The sequence below is a fragment of the Gracilinanus agilis genome, chromosome 2 (assembly GCF_016433145.1).
Source record: "Gracilinanus agilis isolate LMUSP501 chromosome 2, AgileGrace, whole genome shotgun sequence".
NCBI lineage: Eukaryota > Metazoa > Chordata > Mammalia > Didelphimorphia > Didelphidae > Gracilinanus > Gracilinanus agilis.
In genome coordinates this window covers 238,252,333-238,271,868 of record NC_058131.1, presented here as the reverse complement: position 1 = coordinate 238,271,868, position 19,536 = coordinate 238,252,333, and the positions used below count along the sequence as shown (strand labels likewise).

Genomic DNA, 19,536 nt, shown 5'->3' with positions numbered 1-19,536 from the left:
ATCTACATGGAACAAACCACTTCAAGCCATTTTCTAAAACCTCCCCCAGATGACCTCCCAATTATTCAGGTGTGACAAAAAAAACTTTCTGAGCTACAGATGTCCATAGATGATAGAGACAAAGATGTGAATCTGAAAACCTGGCTCCTGGTCAGAGACTATAAGAAAGAACAGCCTAGAAAGAGTGGTAAGAGAAAGTACTCCTCCTGGCTTCAGTCAAGCACTGAATGGATTCTTTTTTTTTTTTTTAAAGAAGTGGAATTCAAGAGATCTGGATTCTGAGCCCCATTTATTTATTTATTTATTTGTTGAGGTTTTTTTATTTGTTTGTTTGTTTGTTTTAAACCCTTAACTTCTGTGTATTGGCTCCTAGGTGGAAGAGTGGTAAGAGTGGGAATGGGAGTCAAGTGACTTGCCCAGGGTCACACAGATGGGAAGTGTCTGAGGCTGGATTTGAACCCAGGACCCCCCCATCTCTAGGCCTGACTTTCAATCCACTGAGCTACCCAGCTGCCCCCTGAATGGATTCTTAATAGCCACCAGCTTCTGAACTTGAGGTCTTCCTTCTCTGCTCCAGGAACTAGTTCTGCTCCACAGGTTAGCCTATTTCAACCCCAGTCCCCAGAAGATGGAGACAGACTGTCACAGTGCCAGAGGCCATAGTCTCATTCACTCTAGTCTGCCTAATAAAAATCTAGCTCCAGGGGCAGCTACTAACCGCCAAATTCCAGCTTGGTAAGGGGAAAAATAAAATCTCATGGGCAAGAGAAATAATAAGGCCCACGTCTGTATTCCAAAGACACCCAGCGAGAGGATATGTCCAAATTTACCAGTCTCTTCCTACACAAATCACATTTCCCCATGAACCTAGAGTTAAATGATAATTGAAAGATAAGAGAGCTCCACGTGGCCACAGGCTACACTAGAATTCTCTGTGTGTTGTATTTTGCATCTGAGTTCTAATGGAGAATGTCTTGCTGACTGAATTTTAAATAGAAGGGCTATCAATGGGTCTTCAATGCCCTGCCTATAATTCTCATGGGGTAAGCTGCCATTTCTGAGTATCTAGGATTTTTTTCCCCTTTGGGAGGAAGGGGGCAGGGAGTGGAAGAGACCTGCAACTTATTGGTTTGGGGAATTCCCAGTGTTAAAATTTCCTCTACCAAGACAATTCATCTGTCCCATATAGTCTTAGAGATTTGTCTGGGACACTTAGAGGTTACATGACTCAACTAAAGTCACACAGCCATAATCTTTCAGAAGCAGGATTTGAACCTAGATCTTCCTGCATCCAAAGCAGCTTTCTGTGTCATATAGCAAATATTTATATAGCATTTTACCATTTATAAAGTGCTTTCCTCATCTCAACTTTATGTTAGGTAGTGGAAAGAGCATATCGATCATGAAGCAAGGATACCTGGGATAATGACTCTACCTTGTCACTCACTTACTAACTATATGACTCTTGAAACAGAGTGTGTTTCATTTTTCATCACAATACTTCTCAGGTTGTAATGAGGAGAATGATTTGCAAATCTTAAAGTCAGTGGTGGAAGTATGATTATACCAATTTTTACAGATAAGAAAACAGACTCAAAGAAATTGTACCTACATAGCCAGGCCTCAAATAAATTATTTTTATCATGCCTAGTCATTAAATCATGAATGTATTGCTGTTTTTATAAATGACACTGCTGGAAACCCCTAAAAACATTTGAGAATGACAGAGCTCCTACCCAAACTATTTATTCAACAAATATTTATTTAGCACCTCCTAAGGGGAAGGGACTGTTCTCAGCATCTCCTCTTCATGTTGACTTTAACTGGTACATTTTAGAACAGAGATCATAGCCAAAAATCTTTTTGACAACATATATTTCCAACTTATTTCCAACTTTTATAATAGCTTGGCACATTCCCTTACCCACCAATCACAGATAATTTGTTCTGTTTGGCCCCAAAAGGCAGGATTCTGATAGAGGTTGCAGAGGCCACTTTAGACTTGATGTCAGGAAAAACTTCCAAACAACTGAAGTTCTTCCAAAGGGGAACAAACAGAGAGCCTCAAGAGTAGGTGAGTTCCCCCAGCCTGATGAGTATGTTTGAGTGGAGATTCTTTTCATGTATGAGTTAGACTAGATGGCCACAGAGGTCCTTTCCAATGCAAATTCTTTGATTTTGAGCTCTCTCCATTCTCTGAATTCTCATCCTAGTTTGTATATGTCTCTCTTTTTTTTATATTTAACACATTCTGCCTCATGTTATGATTACCTATAGAGGTGTAACTAGGAATTAATTCAAGGGATTGGGGATCCAGGAATAAGCAAGAAAGCAGGGTCACTGGCAATGAAGATTGGGGAAAGAGGGGACGGCAGGCCACTCCCCATCATTCCAAAATTTGACCTGCACTTTTATCCAAAGTTCACTTGCCTTATGGGGCACAGACCAGACTCTCTAGGGATCCCCCTCATTTAAGCCGCCTCATTTTGCTCTAGGGGATGATCCCCTACTACTTCATTTTTGGCACCAGTGCTAAAATGCCTAGTTACAGTCCTGATTGTTTATTTAATATCTTATCTCCTCTTCTATACTATAAACTACTTAAGGGCAAGAACACCATCATTCACCTCTGTATATATAATAGACTTATACATAATAGACTCAATATCTTTGTTGAATCAGTGAATAGTAAATGTTGAGAAGTACTTCTATCTCCATTTTAGGAACATTTTGTTTTAAATATGCTCCTTCCCTTATTATAATATGTTCGGTGTTCCAATTCATACTATACCCATAGCTCACCTTTCCTAAGGTTCTTCTGTTTGACCATCAAGAAAAGTAAAAAATAGGGGCAGCTGGGTAGCTCAATGGATTGAGAGCCAGGCCTAGAGACAAGATATCCTGTCTGTATGACCCTGGGCAAGTCTCTTAACCCCCACTGTCTAGCCCTTACCACTCTTCTGCCTCGGGACCAATACATAGTAGTGATTCTAAGGTGGAAGGTATGGGTTTTAAAAAAAAAAGAAAGAAAATAAAAAATAAGAACCATAAGATGTTAGAGTTGGAAAAGATCTTAGAAATTAATAATTCTACAGCCTTGGAAGATGTGTCCTTTCCCCATTCTGACTTTACTCTAATTCACTCAAGCTACAGTAAAGAGGAGAAAGATGGAGGAGCAGGGTTGTGTTAGGATAATTGAATTTATTAAAGAATAAGGTTGCTTATAAGAAACTCTCCAGCTCAGAGAAAGAGGTATGGAAGAGGTTACCTTAAGACCAAACTGGAATTTTCAGGGAGGTTCTTTAAGAAAATTTCCAGTGATCCTTTGGTGGGAATGTGTGAAGTTAGCTGCTCTCTTAGGTTTGACTTCTCAAGAGAAAGGAGGTGAAAGATTTTCCTCTGTGTGTTTGTGGAGGATTTCTGGTGACAGTTGATTTGAAAACATTGTGTGAGCAGATAAAGAATTGAAGGAGAAAACTGACAGAGTAGGAGAAAACTCAAGTTTTTCCCTGGTCTGACCAGTGGAGACAGAAGAGAACAACAATCACAGTGAGACCTGGAGTGAACTTTATTCTGTCAGTGAATTGAGCTTGGAGACTGGAGAGAGAGACTGAGAAGCTGGATTGATTTTAAGATAAATATAAAATATACTTATAACTAGATTTGATTATGTAGTTAGAAATTTATATTTAAGATAGATTTAAGGAGATTAGCATAGGCTTGGGTTTCCCAGGCAGAAAGCACTTCTTGAGAAGTTTAGTGAGTTTTGGGGGAAATTAGTTAGAAGGTTTTAGTATAGGAATAATATTTATAAGACACCTTTTTGGGGGGCAGCTGGGTAGCTCAGTGGATTGAGAGTCAAGCCTAGAGACAGGAGGTCCTAGGTTCAAATCTGACCTCAGACACTTCCCAGCCATGTGACCCTGAGCAAGTCACTTGACCCCCATTGTCTAGCCCTTACCACTCTTCTGCCTTGGAGCCAATACACAATATTGACTCCAAGACAGAAGGTAAAGGTTTTACAAATAAATAAATAAAACACCTTTCTTTTTCCTTGTTCTTTCCCTGAACCTTTTAATTACAATTAAATAGGATTTTTTATATATCCAGTCTCTAGTTGATTTCTCAACTACCAAGCTCAGCCATCTTTTCAACTGTCAACTACAGGATCACCTCTACCCAAGAACCTGTCTATAACCACCAACCACTAGTGCCAAATTACAATATAATTCAATATCTAGGATTAATATATCCTGAAAAATTACAGTTGGGACATGGCAATACAGCATTTCTTCTTTTTTTTAAGCCCTTACCTTCCATCTTAGAATCAATACTGTGAATTGGTTCCAGGGCAGAAGAGTGATAAGGGTAGGCAATGGGGGGTAAGTGACTTGCCCAGAGTCACACAGCTAGGAAGTGTCTGAGGCCAGATTTGAACCTAGGACCTCCCATCTCTAGGTCTAACTCTTAATCTACTGAGCTACCCAGCTGCTCCCAGCATTTCTTCATAAAAACTCTCTGGCCCCTAAAAGATAGCTACAACTTCACAATAATACTTTCTAATATATCTGTGTGCTTCCCTACCATTCCTAATTGCTGATTGGCTTTCTACTCTCCTATGAGATATGTAACATCAGAAGGCACCTCCTTCTCACATGTGCCTCCTCAGAAAGGCTGGGTTTCAAGGTATATTGTGGGGTCTGAATCCACTCAAAAGTATAGCTCATGATAGGCAATTTTCAGATTAAGAAATCAAAACTATCAATAAGCACATGAAAAAGTGCTCCATATCTCTAATAATGAGAGAAATGCAAATCAAAACAACTCTGAGGTACCACTTCACACCTAGCAGATTGGCTAAAATGAGAGAAGGGGAAAGTAATAAATGCTGGAAGGGATGTGGCAAAATTGGGACATTAATGCATTGCTGGTGGAGTTGTGAACTGATCCAAACATTCTGGATGGCAATTAGGGACAATGCCCAAAGAGCGCTAAAAGACTGCCTGTCCTTTGATCCAGCCATACCACTGCTGGATTTATACCCCAAAGAAATAATAAGGAAAAAGACTTGTACAAAAATATTTATAGCCGAGTTCTTTGTGGTGGCAAAAAACTGGAAAACAAGGGTCTGCCCTTCAATTGGGGAATGGCTGAAGAAATTGTGGTATCTGCTGGTGATGGAATACTATTGTGCTCAAAGGAATAATAAACTGGAGGAATTCCATGTGAACTGGAACAACCTCCAGGAACTGATGCAGAGTGAAAGGAGCAGAGCCAGAAGAACATTGTACAAAGAGACTGATACACTGTGGTAAAACTGAATGTAATGGACTTATGTACTAGCAGCAATGCAATGATCCAGGACAATTCTGAGGGACCTATGAGAAAGAACGCAATCCACATCCAGAGAAAGAACTGTGGGAGTAGAAACACAGAAGAAAAACAACTGCCTGATCACATGGGAGGACAGGGATATAATTAGGGATATTGACTCAAAATGAGCACCCTAGCACAAATATCAATAATATGGAATTAGGTCTTGATCAATGACACATGTAAAACTCAGTGGAATTGTGCATCAGCTATGAGAGGGGGTGGGAGGGGGGAAGGGATAGAACATAAATCTTATAACTATGAGGGGCAGCTGGGTGGCTCAGTGGATTGAGAGCCAGGCTCAGAGATGGGAGGTCCTGAGTTCAAATCTGACTTCAGATACTTCCCAGCTGTGTGACCTGGGCAAGTCACTTGACCTCCATTGCCTAGCCCTTACCACTCTTCTGCCTTGGAGCCAATACACAATATTGACTCTAAGACAGAAGGTAAGGGATTAAGAAAAAAAATCTTATAACCATGGGAAAATGTTCTAAATTAATTAAATAAAAATTTTAAAATTAAAAAAAACTATAGCTCATGAATCTCAATCAAAGTGTTTCATCTTACTAGTCAGCAAGAATTCACAACTAATTGAAAACAAAAGTATTTCATGATTACTTAGTACGAAAAGTAGTCATAGTCTCAAATGAAATTAAAGGATCACAGATTTTTTTTCATTGAATGTACTTTAGAAGTCATTCAGTTGGGGCAGCTAGGTGGCTCAGTGGATTCAGAGTCAGGCCTAGACGCAGGAAGTCCTGGGTTCAAATGTGGCTTCAGATACTTCTTAGCTGTGTCAAGTCACTTGACCCCAATTGCCTAGCCTTCTTCTGCTCTTCTGCCTTGGAACCAAATATTTAGTATTGATTCTAAACCAGAAAGTAAGAGGGTTTTTTTTAAATAATTAAAAAGAAAGAGAAGTCATTTAGTCCAACTCTTTCATTTTCAAGATGAAAAAACTAAAGTACAGTGCTATTACATAACTTTCCTAGTAAAATCTGAGGCAATACTTAAACCCAGCTCTTCCTGAATACAATTCTAATGTCCTTTACATTATACATCATCTCTCAGAATAGGAAACACATGTGGCCAGAGTACAAGTGTAGCAGGATGCACACAAAGAGAATATGTCTGGTCGGTTCACACATATGGAGAGTAAATACACTCTTCTGATGCTGAAGGAGTAGCTACAATTTCTGCTAAGATCTGTTTTGGAACATGGACTAGTAAGCCAGCCAGTCATGTATCCATCAGTCTTTGAATTCACTTAGCAAGACCAATTACCTGACTGATGTAAAATTTAATACAATAAACATTCACTAGGCATCTACAAAGTGATAGGAATTTTGCTAGATACTGGAGATAGATATAAAGATATAAAGATAAAAACAAGCAGTCTCTGACTTTAAAGAGCTTACATTCTGCTGAAGTAGGCTGACTTAGGAGCATTCATTCTGGTTTTCAGGCATTAAGCATTGATGGTATGCATAACACACAACTAGATCCATTTTTATTTTACATAATTTTCATTTTCTATCAAATTCTTTTTTAATGTAAAATTCAGTTGAGTTTGGCCAAATGAGGGCCTACTCTGGACAAGGGACAACCTAAACTCTGGAGATACAAAAGCAAAAGTGAAACAATCTTTACCCTCAAGAACTTTATATGCTCCTAGGAACCTTACAATCTACTGGAGACCTTATAATTTATTAGGAGGAAAATATATTTCAAAGGAAACACATTAGTCAGCAACCAATGGAGAATATAGAAGTACTCCTGTAAAAAAAAGAAAAAGAAGAAAAAGAAGAACCAAGGCTATAGCTAACTGGAGATATCAATAGGCCATCATGGCGCAAATAATCTATGTAGTCCACTGCATGGCCTGTTGAACCCAACACATCCCCAGCAGATAGATGACCACTGTCATACCACCATTACTACAATCCATCCTGTGATTGAAGTCAATAAGGCTCTTGATGGGAGCAGTGCCTGGTCTTCCAGGGCTGGTAGGCAGATCTGGTTCATGGAAAAGTGATGATGGAATTGAGAGCTAGCCAGGACATGGGCGTGTGATCTATTAAATAAATCATGCAAGTGGCAAAAATGAAACAAACAATGCAAAATACAATTCAACATGCATTATTAGATCTTTGCCATTTGCCAGGCATTTGGCTAGAAATTCAAAGATAAAAACAGGCAGTCTTTGAGAGCTTCCATTCTAGGACTAGGACCATTTTGGTTTTCAGGCATTCATTAAGCATCAATGATATACATAGGACAATACTAGATCCATTTCTAATTTACATAATTTTCATTTTCTATCAAGTTCTTCCCAGGACACCCAAGGATTTCTGATTAGACCCAAAGCTACAAAGGTATCGAGATGACTCAGTGGATAGAGAGCCAGGCCTGGAGATGAGAGGTCCTGGGTTTACATGTGATCTCAAACACTTCCAAAATGTGTGACCCTGGGCAAGTCACTTAATCCCAGTTACCTAACCCTTATAGCTCTTCTGCCTTGGAACGAATACTTAGTTTCATTTCTAAGATAGAAGGTAAGGATTTAAAAAAAAAAAGAACCAAGGAAGTCTACTATTGTGCTCCAAGAGCTTTGGGGGTATATTCGTGATACATAGGAAAAGATCACGGTCAGTTGCTCAGTGAAGATTATCAATAAGCCCTAATGCTGCAAATAATCCTTAGGGTGTCTTGGGCTTGACTGTTGGTCTGAATATAGAGACATGAAATTCAAAAGAGAGAAATGAGAAGTCTTACATAGGTCAGAAAAATCAGCTTCACAAGTTAGGCTCAGGGAGGCATGGTTAGGTAGAAATTTGTCCAAATATGATCTGGGGATCTTAATGAACTTCAGACTCAATATAGGCTCTAAAAAATAGCTAATACAATGTTGGACTGTGTTTTTTAAAAAGGTAGAGTTTTCATAAAGAATAAGAAAGCAATATTCCTGGCCTGGACTGCCCAGATGACATCTGAAGTATTATGTTCAGTTTTAGGTGCCACAATTTTGTAAAGACATTGATAAACTGGAAAGTGTCTAGAGGAGGGCAACTAGGATGCATGAGGCCATTAGTACCTGCCATATTAAGTTGAATTAAAATTCTGTTGGGCACAGGCCTAAACCAAGGTCAAAGTGGAACAGAATGGGGGTATTATTGAGGTAGGAAAGGAAAAATGACATAACTATTTAAGTATACACAGAGCTGTCAAGTGGGAGAGGAATTAGGGCTTATGTTGTTTGGCCCCCAGACAGAAGAACCAGGAGCAAGGTGTAGAAATTATAAATTAGTCTCAATGTCAGGAGAAATTAAAATTAGAGGTATCTCTAAGTAGAATAAACTGTCTAGATAGGTGGTAAGCTCCCCTTCATTAAAGTTTTCAGATAAAGAGAGACCACTTTGGGGGCACACTGTAGATAAAGTACCTTTTTCTGATATAAGTTGAACTCCATGTCTACCAAATTCCCTTTCAACTTTGAGATCCTGAAGTGTTATGATTCCGAGTTAGTAAGCAAGCCAAAATCCAATGTCCAGGCCATGGATTTATTAAAGGGCTAATTATTTGTCATATTTACTCTGAGGCCTGACAACCTATTTCCTGTTCTCTGGAGTCACTCTAGCTCCAATCCTCCTTTCTCCCTAGATGCTATTAACCTTTGCTTCCTTGTTGAAAATAGACATTAGCATAGGATTAGGCATATTCATACTTATCAGAGCCTCTCTCCCTGATAGGATGAGAATAATTGAAAGAGTATTTAAAAAAAGGGGATAACTCCATCTCAGGAAAGAGGCAGAAGGGAGGGAGGGAGGAAGGGAGGAAGGGAATTTGAAACTCAAAATTTCAAAAACCAAATGTTAAAAAAATTTTTACATATAATTGGGAAAAAATAAAATATTTTTAAAAGGGGAGATAGAATGGGCACTCATCACTTTAGTGGAAAGAGCACAGCAACTGGAATCAAAAGACTTGGGTTTGAATCTAAGCTTTCCTGCTTACCAGCTGGGTGACCTTGAGAAAGTCACTAACCTCTCTGGGCCACAGTTTCCTGACCTATAAAAAGAAGAGGTTAGACCAGACAACTTCTATGCCTAATCTTAATGGTCCAAATCACTGGGATTTATCCTGTACAATGAAAAATACCCAAGAAAATTTGGAGACTTGTCTCTTACAGGAGAGTCTACCCAAATATAGCCCCATGACCATAGGGCAAGTCACATGAAGCCCAAGCTTAACTCATTATCAACCGCTTATGAACATGCTGGTAAAAAAGACCCTTCTCAAGGAACCTGGGGCCTTCCCTGGGATCAGGAAACCCCAACAGGCAGAGACCATGTCCTTGGAAAATGCTCTACCTGTAGGTATGAAAAAATCAACTTATGTAAAACCAGGATGGGGAGATATGCCTAGGTATGTTCCTATGGAAAAGATCTGGGGGTGTTAGTGGACTATAAGCTCAATATGAGTTAACCATGAGACAACAGTCAGCCAAAAAAAAAAAAAAAAGCTAACAATATTGGGTTGCATTAGAAAAGATGTAAAAAGGAAGGTAACTTCATTGTATTCAGTTCAAACTTTATCTGGACTTCTGTGTTCAATTCTGAGCACGCCCTTACAGAAAGGAAATTGATAAGCTGAGGTGCATCTTGGGGAAGATGACCAACGATAAAAAGGGACAGGCAGTCTTGTCATATGAGGATCCTTTGGGGAGACTGAGGATACTTCAGGAGATATGGAAGCTGCCTCCAGGATTTGAAAGGCCATCATGTGGAAGCAAATTAAACTTGTTTTCTGGTTAGTACAAAATGGAAAAACTAGGAGCAGTGAATGAAAGATGCAGCAGGGTAGGTATTATCAAGAAGTAAGTAAAAACTTCCCAAGAATTAACGTGATGCAAACATGCCAACATATGCTTTCTGAGGTAGCAGTACCCTCTCATTGGTGCTCTTCAAGCACAGACTAGGTGGTCACTTGAGGAGGTACTGGTGAGACTTGCTGGACCCTCATGTCCTTCCCACTGAAATTCTGTGATGTGATGATACAATGAGGAGACATAGACAAAACAGCTCTTGGCACCATCAAAGAGGTGTTGTTGGCTCAAGTCCTTTGGTGCCCTTGGGAAACTGAGTCACATCAGCCTCAAAATTCAAATTGGTATAGGAATTCAAGTCAGGATACAATGGAGAAGGATACGTTGAGCAAGAAGCAGTCTTGGCAACCTCTGCCTTGGCTGACATGGTGTTCTGTTCTATTGACTGTTGTGCCAAGACCAGGACTTGTTTGACATCTGGCCCTAAGAAAAACAATGAGTAGACAAGAAGAAACAGTCAACTTGAGAATATATAGAACATTACTATGTTATAATAATATTCCTCTGGTTTTTTAAAGAATATTACTATGTTATGAGAAAAAGATAAAAATCCACAGGGTTGCAAGAATGAAAAAATAAATGAAAAAGCATTTATTCAGTGCTTATTATGGTCTAAGTTCTATGTTAAGTAATAGAGATATAAATACAAATGTAAGATAGTTCCTACCCTAAAGAAGCTCACAGTCTCTAATCGGAGAAGTCAACAGATAAAGGATTTATGTTAACAGATGCAAACTGAAGTAAGCAGAACCAGGAAACAACAAAATAATGAAAACAATCTAAATTTGGTCATTGTCATCTAAAATCAAATTATATTCATAAAACCTTTGTCTTTTTTTTAAGAAATGGTCAAATTGACTCCCTAACTAGGGGAGATGTCACCCTTCCCTGTCATTGTTTTCACTTTGACCATATTCCTTATTCAAAAAGAAGCATTTAGTATCTTAGTCTATTGCATTGAAGATACAATATAAATTCCCCTGTTTGGCATTTGAATCCTCATTAGATGGATCCAATCTATTTTTTTTTAAACCCTTACCTTCTGTATTAGAATCAATGCTGAGTATCAGCTCCAAAGCAAATTAGCAGTAAGGGCTAGGAATGGGATCAAGTGACTTGTCCAAGGTCACACAGGTAGGAAGTATCTGAGTCTAGATTTTAATGTAGGACCTCTCATCTTCAGGCCTGGCTCTCTATCCACTGAGCCACCTACCTGCCCCCAGTCAATCTTTCCAGGCTTGGTGCATGTAACTCCTATCATATACTCAGCATCTCAGACAAGCTGACCTACTTCCTATTCCCTCTCCTGCTCCTCAGCATTTTTCCAGAATGTTCCTGAGTCCTAAGACTGTCCTCCTTCCTCACCTCTGCTTCTCAAAATACCCAGCTTCCTTTAAATTTCAGCTCAAGTGCCATTTCCTAAATTAGACCTTTCTTGGCACCCCTCTCTTATCAGAGCCCTCCTCCCATATGACTTTGCATTTATTTTGTATGTCTTCTGTGTACACACTGTTTTTTTCCAGGCAAGACAGGGGCTGTTTTTGGCCAGTTCAGCACTTACCACACAGAAGGTGATTAATAAATGTTTGTTGAATGAACAAATGAATTGTAAAGTTCCTGCCTCTTTTAGGGGTCTTTTGATTGACCAGCAAGACCAAGTCATTTCATCAGAAAGGCAGAAAAGAAAAAAGAATAATACTTGAACAGAAAGAAATACTCTTGATGCCTCCTATTATGTCAACTTGACAGGCATTTTGTAGGCATCTCTTTTGTGCCAAGCACTGTGTTGGGCTCCAGGAAATCAAAGACAAAATATGAAATAGCCTTTGGCCTCAAGGAGCTTACCTTCTACCCATGAGATATAACTTTTACACAAAGTAAACCTAAAGAAATTTTGTGGAAATGGTGAAGATACTATCTACTGGGGGATAAAGAAAAGTCTCATGTAGAAGGAAGGAGTTGAGCTGAATACTAATTTTTTTTTTAAAACATAGGATTCCAAGAGGCAGATATGATGAAAGGCAGCACTCCAGGGCTGTGAGTCAGCCTGTGCAAAGGCATGGAGGTGAGAAGTTAGATGTGTAAGGAAAAATAAATTGGATCAGTTTGGCTTCAGTGGAGAGTACATGATGTGAATTTATATGAAGTCAGTCCAAAAAGATAAGTGGGAACAAGCCAAAAGGCTTTAAAGTCCAGAGTTAGGTTGTATTTTATCCTTAGGGAAGTAGGGAGCAATTAAAGCATTTTGAACAAGGCAGTAACATGAAATATCTCTCATTTCATCACCACCTAACTGGGACTTCTTTGAAATTCTGTTACTACCTTCCTCTGACTAAAAATGTAAATCATTCAAGTTGCCATTATATAGAACTATGACATCTGCTTCAATGAGAGAGAGTCAAATCATAGTTGCTGGCTTATAGTTTCTGGAGGGAAAGCAGTCTAAAATGCTCTAATTAGTATTCAGTATATTCCCTTCTTTCTGGGACCTTTTTTCCTCAGTGATTCTGAAAACATCTCCTTGAAGCCAACTACCTTTCCTTGCCCTTAGAACAACATTGGTGAAGGTTTTCAAATTTGCGTGCCCAAACTGCAACTTCAAGCCGCCAGTGAGCCCCCCCCCCATAGTACCCCAGAGAGCAGAGGGAAGAAGTGCTCACTTTGGGTGGCCTGACAGAGGAGTATAACATGCAAAAAATGTCATCGGGCACTGGGAAGAGGGGGAACAGAGAAGCTCCCCCAGTGCCAGCCCAGCACGCATGCCAATACTTCAGCAATGCTGCTCTAGAAGAACAGATTCAATACTTTCCCCCATCTAATACTGGAAGAGACTGAAGGGCCCAGGACTTTCCACAAACACCAAGTAGGCAGGGAGTTATATCTGGGTGTTGGACATTCCAATTTCATCCTGAGCCTATGGTGCCCATCAGCTCTGCTCAAGCTGCTGACTTCAGAAGTTTGCAGCTCACCCTAAGTTTGCCTCTGGACTTACTGCCCCAAAAAGTCTGGTCCAGTTCAGTTCAGAAGGAAGAAAGATAGCAATTTCAAGTCCCTCCAGGGTTTCAGTCACTTCTGAAGTTTCTCTGGAAGACTTAGTATGAATTCCCTCAAAGTGGGCAAAATATTTGCATTTTTTTAATCTCTGAGCTGACAAGGGGATCAGATTTCATTACTCTTTCCTCTCCTATCCCTGGTAAGGAAGGTCCCCCCTGGAAAAAAGTGCCTTGGAGTCTAAGACCCCCATATAGCCCAATAGGACCATGCGCTGAGCTGTGGGTACAGCTCCAACCTGAGGTTGCTTGTCACTGAGGCAGTGAACATTAGCTATAGCAAATGAACGTTTCTATATTAATCTACTTAAGCTTCAAGCTATACTAAGACTTAAGATGCCCTGTATATACACACAAATAATACTATGTCATAGCATTGTATGTGTGTCATAGGTTACATTGGGAGATTCATCTAGGATCTAAGTGATTGCTTTTCAATTGACGAGGTGGCACCTCCCTTTTAAGGAGCTCACATCTTTGGGAACACTTATGAGTTAAGGAATTTATTTCCATTCAACCCCAAACTGGGCAGCACAGTAGATAAAATGTTAGACTTGGAGTCAAAAAGAATTGAGTTCAAATTATGCCTTCAACAATTATTGTTGTTGTTGTTTTTCAGTCATTTCAGTAGTCCAATACTTCGTGACCCTATTTGAGGGTTTTTTGGCAAAGATATTAGAGTAGCTTGCCATTTCCTTCTCCAGCTCGTTTTACAAATGAGGAAACTAAAGTCTCATAGCTAATAAGTGTCTGAGGTCAGATTTAAATTCAGGAAGCTGAGTCTTCCTGACTCCAAAACTGGAACTCCATCCACTGAGCCAACTCAGACAAATTATTACTAGTTATGTAACCATGAACAAATCTTTTGACTTCTTTCAGGTTGAGTTTCTTCATCTATAAAATGAGGATAAAAATAACATCTATCTGTGTGACCCTGGCCAAGTTACATAACCCTCATTGCCTTGCCTTTACCACTCTTCTGCCTGGGAACCAATTCACAATATTGATTCTGAGACAGATGGTAAGGGTTTAAAAATAATCATATTAAAGGCTGCAAAGCATTTACTTTCCCACAATAACTCTGAGAGGGGTAAGTAGTGGGAGTATTACTAACACTACTTTACAGATAAACAAACTGGGGCTCAGAAAAGTTACAAATATAGCCCAGTCTTACATTGCTATTTCTCCAAGAAGCACTCTTTCCATCTCCAACTATCCTGCATTTTAGCCTCTTCCCTTCCTTTAGAATAATCAAGGAAAGGGACAACAAGATGTCCTGGGATCAAATCTTATTCAGACACTTCCTAACTGTGTGACCCTGGGCAAGTCACTTAATCCCAATTGCCTAGCCTTTGCCATTCTTCTGCCTTAGAACTGATACTTAATATTGATTCAGACAAAAGGTAAAGGTTTAAAAAGAAAAAAGAGCCAAGGGAAGAGTCTAGTTGGAGATAGAAGTAACTTCTCTTTGGGAAGCTACCACTTACTGGTAGCATTTGCATCTTGCACTCTTCCCAAGGCACACATTCTGAAACTCTATAAAGATCAGGTGCAGGTGCTTCTGAGAAGCACTGTCTCTGGGACCTTACCAAAATAGCTGAGAATCACAGGCAGAAAGATGAGACCATGCAGCATGCCAAAGACAGTGATGAGAAGGTTGAGGCGAAAGAAGAAGATCTGGATGAGTTGGGCCTTAGCAGCGGCCAGAATGATGATGCCAGGGAGATTGGTCATAGCCACTCCAGCAAATACCTACAAGGTCACCAAAGATAGCCCAGTTAGGGTTGGGTCCACTGAGCAAATCCTGAGGAGCCTGCACCCAGCCAGGATTTCACTTACCGCACTGCCCATAATGATGGTGGTCTCTTTGGCTCTCTCCAGCCGAGTGGGCTTGGTACTGATGGCAAAGGATCGAGTGATATGGGACACAAACTCCACTGAAATACCCACAGCCTACAGTAAATAAGAAAGAGCAGTCATCTAGAGGAACATATGTGAGAAATAGGAGAAAGGAAAAAACTAGAAACAAAGTAGACATCTCTCAATTGGGAGATAACCAAGTAAACTGGGATATATGAAAGGAACGAAATATTATTGTACTATAAAAAAGTACAGCAACTATCAAGAGTTCAGAGAGACCTGAGAAGACTTGTTGAAGTGGTACAGAATGAAGGAGGCAGAACCAAGAGGATGACTACAATAATGTAAAAGAAAGTAACATTGAAAGGTACTAGACTTGAAGTCACAAAGACCTGGATTCAAACCCTACCTATACACTTAATAGCTGTGTGACCTGGAGCAACTTCTCTGTGCCTCATTTCCCCATCTCTAAAATAAGAGGGTTGAACTTGATGGCCTGTTAGGTCCCTTCTAGTTCTAAAGCTATGATCTAATGAATGACTCTTCTTGATTCCAGAGGATTGACAGTGAAATAGACTTCTTTCCTCTTGGTAGAGAGGTGATGGATATAGGTGAAGAATGAGGCATTTATTATCATACATGGGCAATGTGTTTGTTTTACTTAACTATACATACTTGTCAAAAAGGAACATTCACTAGTGGGATCAGAGCAGGAGGGAAGGATCTAAGAGGGAAGGCTTTAGGAAAGTGACTATTTTTAGCATAATTAAAATATACTTAAAAGAAAATGGCAGAATATGGAAATCCATATTGCATGAAAGAATTGGTGTAATCTATATCAGACTACTTACTGCCTCAGGAAGAATGGGGAGGAAGAAAGAGAATTTGAATCACAAAATGTCAAAAAAAATTGCAAAAAAAATTGTTTCTACACGTAATAGAAAAACATAAAATTTAATGAAAAAGAAAATAATGGCATGTGCCCATGGGAACCTGTGCATGATGGGGGAACTGAGGTCCAGTGGGGAAATATTTGCTAAAGATCCACCTATCTGCCTTCTAACCAGAAGAATAAAAGATCCAAGCACTTTTAAAAGTTGAAGAATTTTTAAGATAACCACAACACAACAGAGAGTACTCTCAGTCTGAGTTTGGAATAGCCATTATCATCCTGGCTCCATAGGATAGGCCATTCTCATTACCTTGGAAATTCTCAAGTGTAGAAGACACAGCATTGATGTCCTTATGCCCAGAATCCTTGAAATGTTTTTATAAAGAAACACATCTTTGGGCTGTTAAAGAAACTGGATACTATTTTTCCATGTCTCAAGCCCACTAGCATTTTTCTAGAGTTTAATTCATATATTCTTTCTCTATCCATATTTCTTTCTCTTTACAACAACTTGGTTTTTGTGTCGTGATTATTTGTTTCTCTTTCCCCGAATCTGTTTAATCCTATATGAGTAAGTGGGAGGATGAAAAGGCAAGCGTTATGATGGTAGAAATGGAAACCATAGATCCCTCTCATCTTTCTAAACAGCTGGACGGAAGACTATCTGAACTATACACATTTCATTTAAAATTGTAGAAGCTAGAGGGTTTTACTTAAAGTAAGCCCTGATGAACATTGTGTTGTGATCAATATACTGCTGTGCCCTGGCCTACCCTTCTCTCCCATGTGTTTTATTTCAAGACGAACAAGTGACTGAAGGGAATTATTATGATATTGACACTGATTCCACATTTCCTTCAATGAATTATTGCAGTGGTCTTTATAAACTGGTTATTGAATAAAATAACAAGCCATTTAAAACACACCTGAACATTATATATCAAGAAAGTAAAATTTAAATGGGCCAGATTAATTAGAACCAGAGTGTAAAGAGAACAAAAAGAATATACTTGTCATATCCTGAAAGAAATCCCAAAAGAAAAAGTCCAAGGAATACAATAATCAGATCTAGAACTTCTACATCAAAGAAAATATCCTATAAGCAGCCATAAAGAGTACCAAAGAATCACAGATAGGATCATATCTAGTTTCTATTGAAACCTGGCAATTTCTATAATAAATAATAAAAGAAGTTAGAATATAATATCCTAAAAGACAAAAAATATATAAGAGATATAAGAGAGTAATTTTACCTAAAAATTTGACCATGATTCTATAGGAAGAAAATGGATTTTTAATGGAATAGAGGACTTTCAAGATGACTGAAAAAGAAAAGAAGAGATAATCTGAATTACAAACACAAGACTATAGAGAAAAATTAAAAGGTAAATTTATTTGAACAGTTAGACAAGGCTGTAAGATGATGAAGTATTAACATTCTAATAAGAGAAATAACAAATGTCCCTTCAAATCCTTAATGCCGTTAGAATTCATTAATGGAGTTAAATAAAAACAGAGTGACTTGGGATGGGTTTGGTTCTGTTCTGAGGGTTTTGAGAAGGAAAGAGAATGTAAAAGGAATATTCTAGTGTAGAAAGGAAGAAGAGCTGGAATTTAGTGTCTTTTCCTATTGGACTACATGAGAAGAAGATTATAAAGCATGCAAGATTATAGGTAGAGGATGAACCTCGCTTTTATCTGAACCGGACAAAGGAGGGTTAAATACATGCATGAACAAAGCTAGATGTAGAAAAATACATAACTTAACAGGGAAATAAGCAGGGATAGGAAGTAGAGAAACAGTTATAAGGGAGGATAACACTGATATGAGAATAGTCAAAGGTAAAACTAACTTCCTCATCCTGAAGGGATGATTATCTGAAAAGGATAGGAAAAAGCTCTAGAAATTAAAGAGGGTGGGGAGGTAGCTAGGTGACTCAGTGGATTGAGAGCCAGGCCTAGAGATAGGAGATACTGGGCTCAAATCTAGCTTCAAACACATCCTAGCTATGTGACTCTGGGCAAGTCACTTAACCCCCATTGCCTAGCCCTTAATTCTCTTTTGCCTTGGAATCAATATACAGTATTGATTCTAAGACAGAAGGTAAGGGTTTAAAAAAAAAGAAAAAGAAATATTAAAGGATGTCCATCAATTAGAGAAAAATGGAACAAGTTGTGATCTATGAATGTAACAAAATGTTATTGTGCTGTAATATTGAAAATATCACATATTTTAATATTAATATTAATATTGACTATTGAAACTATTTCAGAGAATCCTGGAAAGTATGAACTGATGCAATGAAGTGAACAGGACCAGGAAGAACAATTTACAGAATGACAACAGTATAAAGAAAAACAACTTTGAATGATTTAAGAACTCTAATCAAAAGAATAATCAAGAACCTGTCTAAAGGACTAATGATAAAATAGTCTGTCTGATTTAGAAAAAGAAAAGATTTGCCTTCATTAGCTCTTTTCCTACCCTGCTCTCACCCTACTGATGTCTATTTGGTCACATTGGCATCTTCCTTGATTATTGCAATAGACAACCAACATACACAGGACCCATAAGAATATAACTACAAAACAATCTTTACAAAAACAGGCAGATCTGAGAGCTATTGGAGAACTATTAATTATTCATGTTTGAGCTATGCCAATATATAAAATGACAATGACTTTTAAAAAAGAAGAAAATGGTTTAAAAAGAGAGAGAGAGAAAAGCAAATTAACATCTTCAAAGAAACCAACAAACCATGAGAAATCTGAAGAAAGCTAGGAACTACTCAAGAAGTTCAAGTGCTCTCAGTTCCCCTAGTAGAATCTATGAATTCACAGGTGTAATTACACCAACCCAGCAACAACCCTGTTCAGAAAATTACCGTGACGAGATTGATGAGGGACACAGCATTGTAGCTGATGCCCCACAGGGTCATGAAGCCTACAGTATCCACAAGGATCATGATGATGGAGAAGAGATTGAGGAAGCCAGATCGGAGGTCCATCCCAAGCAGGAGGCAGGAGACAGCAAATGTGGGTATAAGGCAGAGACCCAGAATGAATAACCCTTCTGGGACGATGGTCAGGTACTGTTCATAGAATACATATGTGACCCTGGCACACAGGGAAGAAATGTTGGTTGAGGCTATCACTTCAAACTCCCTCCTTTTCTATAAGACCTTGAGAATGGGAAAGCCAGAAAAATAACCTTCCATAACCTCCTTACCCCCACCACCATCAACAATCCTTTATCCCCCCATTTCCCTCAGTCCTCTTTCCTCTATAACAGCTAACATTTATATGGCTTTTTAAAAAAATTTAGCCCTGGACTCTAGTTCCATCTTTGCTTGTCCTCCCCAAAACCCTGGGAGACAGGTTTTTCTGGATGAGAAAACTGAAGCTAAGGGCAACTAAGTGATTTGCCCTGGGTCACACAATTGTAAATGTCCAGAGACAGGATTCAATCTTAGATC

At 38.9% G+C, this 19,536-nt stretch overlaps 1 protein-coding gene across 1 annotated transcript in view; it reads right to left on the bottom strand.

The window, feature by feature from the left end:
- Positions 1 to 9,973: 9,973 nt before the first annotated feature.
- The window catches only part of NPC1L1 (NPC1 like intracellular cholesterol transporter 1), a 39,257-nt gene continuing 29,694 nt past the window's right edge, over positions 9,974 to 19,536 (bottom strand). Inside the window, exons 16-19 of the mRNA XM_044661050.1 lie at positions 18,946 to 19,177; positions 15,148 to 15,261; positions 14,898 to 15,060; positions 9,974 to 10,681 (exon numbers count right to left, since the gene is read on the bottom strand). Coding sequence (XP_044516985.1) covers positions 10,467 to 10,681; positions 14,898 to 15,060; positions 15,148 to 15,261; positions 18,946 to 19,177 — 724 coding nt within the window. The 3' untranslated portion in view covers positions 9,974 to 10,466. The remainder of the gene's footprint in view (positions 10,682 to 14,897; positions 15,061 to 15,147; positions 15,262 to 18,945; positions 19,178 to 19,536) is intronic.